This window comes from Patiria miniata, unplaced genomic scaffold (genome assembly GCF_015706575.1).
Source record: "Patiria miniata isolate m_02_andy unplaced genomic scaffold, ASM1570657v1 HiC_scaffold_29, whole genome shotgun sequence".
Classification (NCBI taxonomy): Eukaryota; Metazoa; Echinodermata; class Asteroidea; order Valvatida; family Asterinidae; genus Patiria; species Patiria miniata.
This window is the reverse complement of record NW_024037068.1, coordinates 12,764,899-12,770,898: the sequence shown is the minus strand read 5'-3', so window position 1 is coordinate 12,770,898 and position 6,000 is coordinate 12,764,899. Positions and strand designations below refer to the sequence as shown.

At 38.8% G+C, this 6,000-nt stretch overlaps 1 protein-coding gene across 1 annotated transcript in view; it reads right to left on the bottom strand.

Moving 5' to 3' along the window:
- Nucleotides 1-947: 947 nt before the first annotated feature.
- LOC119735181 overlaps nt 948-6,000 on the bottom strand; it is a 77,635-nt gene continuing 72,582 nt past the window's right edge. The window contains exons 7-12 of the mRNA XM_038208887.1: nt 4,559-4,609; nt 4,048-4,080; nt 3,359-3,650; nt 1,900-1,961; nt 1,388-1,643; nt 948-982 (exon numbers count right to left, since the gene is read on the bottom strand). Of these exons, the coding sequence (XP_038064815.1) occupies nt 948-982; nt 1,388-1,643; nt 1,900-1,961; nt 3,359-3,650; nt 4,048-4,080; nt 4,559-4,609 (729 nt within the window). The remainder of the gene's footprint in view (nt 983-1,387; nt 1,644-1,899; nt 1,962-3,358; nt 3,651-4,047; nt 4,081-4,558; nt 4,610-6,000) is intronic.

Genomic DNA, 6,000 nt, shown 5'->3' with positions numbered 1-6,000 from the left:
CAAACGTTTCGTGAAGGGGTGGTTGGGAAGAGAGAAATACATTTTTCTAACAATTTTGTATTACAATTGAAGTTTATTTTAACTGTAAATCAAATGACAAGGATATCTATATGTCAGTCACATAAAACAAATATTGAGTGGCTCAGAGTGGAATGGGCGGAATATTATCACTCGGTAAAATTTGGACTTTTCTATTTCACTAGGCTCCATCTCGTGAAGTAGAAAAGACCACATTTTACTAGGCGATAATATTCCTCCTGATCCACTCAATATTTGTATACTATACAATAGTTGAAACAAAATCTAGTAAATTTACTTTCGCTTTGATATGTAATTCTTCCTTAATATTCAACTTCAAAATCGAAATTTATATCATCTCCTAACATGTACCCATTGATTATTAATAAAAGCAAAACACTTTCTCAAAGCTAGACAGAATTTCGTATTAAACACACCTTTTTTTCAGCAACTCTTAAAATCGCATTTTTCTTTAAATTATATAAATTTCGACGGTAGAACAGCCTATAAAACTTCTTAGTAACGATTTTTTAATGATGGCATTCAGATGTGAAATATAAATAGAAAGAATTAGGTACTGGGCGCTATTTTCTTTTGCATAGCATTCTTCAAATACCAGCAGCATGCATTAATATACTGTACATGTATAAACGCTGTGAAGTGCCTGACAACGATTACAGAATCTCACTCCAAAAGAAAATTGACTGTTTACTTGCAATATTAGTCACAATTAACAGCCTAATGCAAGTTTATCTTCAAGTCCAATACAAATGCAATGCCTAACAGCGCAGCAAATAAAAAAAAAACTTATTTAAAAAGCAATAACAAGCAAAACTGTGTTCCACCAAGTTATTTCATTGTGTCTACTATCTTCTAAAAACTACATGTACTCAATTTAAAAGGTAAACAATAGCGTCCAGATTCACTACTTACAAGACGTGTTCATCTTCTTTCAACGTCATCTCTGTCAATGAAATCAAAAATACAAACAGAAGTTGATTGAGATTAAGCAGCATTGAAGGAATTATAGTTGTAAAATACACCTTAGTTGAAAAACTAGGCAAAGCCAGTGGTATTGGAAGTTTCGCAAGTTTGGCACTCTAAATGAAGACAAAGAAGCCCCTCTTGCATTGTTGAAGATAATGGACATTCCTGTTTGTCAATGCTTGATACCAATAAACGTGAAACAATATCGGGCTGAGCTGTTCACGAAAAGCAACTGGCTTTGTTTGAAGATTGCAAAAAGACTTGACCGTGAGAAGTGGACCATAACACTGAAAATCACTTTAATGTTGTCATTGCAATCTATGAAAACCATAAATATAACGCCTAAATAAGAACTAGCAAGCATAATAACTAGTAGACTCACCTCGGAACTGCTGTGCCAGATCAAGTCTTCCAGCCTTCTCCAAGGCCTCGGCTAAGATGCTTTCATCAAACCACCCACACCGTTTCTTCCACTCGACAAGCATCGCAAATATCTGATTATCCACGTTACATGGGTTGTCTTCTTTAATCTTGAACAGCTTTACACTAGAGCAGCCTAACTCTGTTGCCAGTGTCTCCCATTTCGGTCCCAATTTCTCGGCAAGCCGACGGAAGTGCTTCTCGATGGCAATGTCCGACTAAAAACAAATAAAAACCGTCTTAGGAACAATACAAAAAAACCCCAGATTTTGAAACAAAGTAACACAATGACGACAGGAAATTGCGCTAGTGCCCGGGTAAATGGAGAAAAGATAAAAGACAATGAAACATCTGAACAGATCAAGACACCGGACGACACGTTCAATTTCCTCCGTCGTGATCCACTAATTCACAATGGAGTATTCTATGTTTCCTTTGCATCGACCAATAGAAACTGCCAAGCAGGATACTCACGGCAAGCCGAGACCTATCTTCAGGCTTTCCCATTGATGTGGAACCATCATCTGGCGAGTTTTCTGGGGTAGGAGCAAAATGAAGTAATTTTAGTCTCCTTTGCAATGATAAGAGACTATTTGGTTACTCCAGCGAACAATATTCTAAATATGACTCGCTGTCATTTCCGTTTAAAATTAATTTTATTACTTTTTAGGGGTGTCAATTAGTTTTCCGGAACTTATTTATTTATTAGCCATTGTGTTTTCTTACGATCCCTGGGCAAAAGAAATTCCATCATAGCAACATCTCTTCAGATTGTTAAAAAAATAAAAATAAATAAACATTTTATTAACATTGTGGCAGTAGTAGAATTCCTTCCATAATGGAACAAAAAACTGTGACCAATTTGTATTTCTTCAATTCAGCTTACTGCGTCCGCAGACATTCAATCCAATCACTGTAAATCAACTCTAAGATGTACCAAAATAACTAAGACACCATTTCTTATCATTTAAGGTGATTTGATAACTGCATTAACTACAGTTATTAAAAGCGGTCTTGTCCGGACCACACGGGTCTTAGTTGGCCTTATCACATTATGGTTATTTTATTAGGGTGCCTGGATGTCTATAGAATAATAAGTGTCATTTCTTAGAAACTTATAGAATTCAGAAATCTTCAAAGAACTCTAACAGATATATGGCACAAATAGATATTTTGCTTCACTCTGTAACGGACATTTGGGGGTACACCATGGTGTCTCGTGTTACACGTGAAAATAGCAACATATTTGCACTATATTTCTTAAGCCTGTCAAATTCAAATGTTCATAACATACATAAGTATCTTTATTGCTTTATATAATATATGTATTGAATTTTAGACATTTTCGATGAAAACCAACATAAATATGGCTCAAATAATTCAACAATGTCACATGTAACAGGAACGGTGTCAGTTTTACAAGTGAAAGCGTGTTTTTTTGTCATGTAAGAAGGAAATTAAGTTGGAATATGAAAAATGTACGTTTAAGGCACTAAGATCAACCAGTCCTACAAGTTTAAACTGCAAAGGTTAAAGACAATATTTTGCATCCAATCATATATAACAATTTTACACTTTGGACCCCTTATTTATGGCATGACTCATGTGAGAGTTAACAATTTTCAGAAGCCTTCATTTTTGTGTAAGAATTCCAAATTTTAGCATTGGCAGTCACCAAAATGCACACCTTTAAGTGGCAGTCATGGACTAGTTTTGAGTAAAGTTTCGACCTTTGTGGGGGTCTCTAAAGACGCGTGATAAAACTGAAAGCGATCCCATTCTAAACAGTCTAAATTTCATCCGGAATCAGGGTTCTATTGAGCTTTACACTTTTATGGGTCAAAATGACACTTTTATCAAGATTTCGGGGCAAAACAATGATCAACCAATGAGTCAGAGAAATGTCATTTTGACCCGCTACTTGTCTGTATACCTGTCCCTCGCAGCTTCTTCCTAACATTCTTCACAGTGGGCTCATCAAAAGAGTCCAGCAGACGCTTCACAGCCGTCCTGTCTCGGACGCCACGCGCCCTTTGACCGCCAAAGAAGACCTTTAAGGAATCCTGTGCTTCCATCGAGCTGTGGTCGACATCTGCTAGCTCCGCCACAACTCTGGCCGTGTCTCCTTTTTTACAGAAAATGTGTACCATCACCTCTGATAAGCCTCCATAATCACCATCCGACAGGTCTCGATTCTTGAGGACTTGAACACATTTCATCGCCTCCTAAAAAGACAATCAGTAAACATACATGTCTAACACAATATCAGTCCATACACTAATTAAAACCTGGTGTTACCTTTGGAACTCTTATAAACGCTGTTTTTGCAACAATTTATAAACATTCTAACGCTTTTAATGGGCTCAAATTGGTGGATTTTACCATCTATTTGCTGCTTCCGTGTTTGTTAACACCATAATTATTTCACAAGCATGTATTTATTATAAAGTGCATGTATTCAAGAGCATAGGCTCGATATGGTACAGCACAATAAAGCAGAGAATATTAAATGAACAACGGAAGACGGAAAAGTCGTTGACAAAACTGTCTCGACCGAGTTTCTGTCTCTAGTCTCACAATAAAAGAAAAAAATAAGTTTCACACGAACGCGCATTATCTCACCTTACAGGATGGGCAGATTGAGCGGGCTTCATCCTAAAACAAAAGCAAATAATTTAGTTCAGGATCCAACAAAATTCTGGTGTATGTCACTTTTTATCTCTATTCCAATGTGTAGTCATAAACCAATACACATAAACATAAAAGGCATGTATCACACAGATTAGAAGGGTTCAGCGTTCAAATAGAACTTATGTACACTATTTTTTAAAGAAATATAAAGTTATCTCATACCCTGCTAGGACTTATTTTCTATTACTCCAGAAAAAATACAATCGAAAAAAGACCATTTCTATGTAAGCATATGAAAATGTCTAATACACAATGTTATCTAAAAAAAAAAAAATATAGACTGGCATCCAATAAATCGATTGGTATCAGTTCGAAAAAAAAAATCTGTTGTTCGTACTTATTTAGGTTTACTTACAACAATTATCAGTACGACTTCCAAAAAACACCCAAAATCCAAGGCATTTTTTGAAAAGCAAATATCTCTCTAAACTGTTATACTTACATTTCGGCACCTGTAGCACGGACTCTGATTTTCGGTCACTGGTATCGATCCCTTATATTTTAAGAAGAACAAGAGAAAACAAACACAGTCTTGTTAATGTTGTTCATAAGACAGTTGAGGTATACTCATCGCTTATTCTATTGCTTATACTTAGAGCAGAGAAGCTGAATTGCGAAGGACGCGGCTACAACGTGGTCAAGCCGGAGTCATGTAAAGGCGATTTACGCAGTCGCCATACGACCCATCTATGACCACGGCGCACAGCCAGAGACTAACAAGACTTTAGGGGCCCTGTCACACTTTTGCGTATCCTAATTCCTTATGAGTTGCGCACTGACATTTTTTTCATACGCAGTCGTACGCACAATACGCACCTCATATGCATCTTTATCGTTTTGTGTAGGTTGTATGTACGCAGATTTACACATGGTACGGCCCAGCACGCAGGATAGTTTTGGGCATGCACAAAACTACGCTGCGTACGCTGTTGCGCAGGTCATAAAATATATATACGCAGCGCATCGGTCCCGCATCGGTCGAGTGCGTTACGAGTACGCTATGTGTTCGGGACGCACCCCGTCAGCATACAAGCCGCCTGTATTGGACGTATACAAAGCGTACTTGCAGCACAGATGCAACGCACGCTGAACGGCGAGCGGCGGAAATGCGGCGGGAGTACGCTCAGAAGTGCGTCAAGCATGCGGTCGGCATAAGTCGGGTGCGTCCGGAATACGCTCGGCATGCGCACTGCATAATGTAATAATGTTGTGCACTGCATACGCATCTCATACGCATCTCATACGCAATGGATGCGCTGAATTGGTTACTTGTACGCTAGATGTGCGTCGCACATAAGTAAAAGTGCTTAAGCCCCTGTCACACCTTTGCGTATCCTAATTCCTTATGAGTTCCTTATCAAACATTTTCAATACGCAGCCGTACGCTCAATTAACGTCGAAATGTTTTGATCACTTTGACTTATGTGTGACGCGGTCAAGTAACGAATTCAGCGCATCCAATGCGTATGAGTTGTGTATGAGTTGCGTATGCAGTGCGCAAGTTTGCTATCCGTGCGTTTCGCATAAGTTACGAATAAGTACAATGCGCTGCCCGCTCGTAGGACGAGCGTTGCTAATTCTTGCAATACGTCGCACTTGATATGAGTTCGTTCAGCGTGCGTTGTAGCTGCGCTGCAAGTACGTTATGTATACGTCCAATATAGGAGATCAGCGTATTACCGCGTGTGAACGGCTTATCCCCCATGAACACATAGCGTACTCTTACCGCGCTCGACCGATGCGGGACCGATGCGCTGCGTATTTATAACTTATGACATGCGTAACAGCGTACGCAGCGTAGTTTTGTGCATGCCCAAAACTATCCAGCGTACTGGGCCGTACCATGCGTATGCCTGCGTACAGAAAACTTACACAAAACGATAG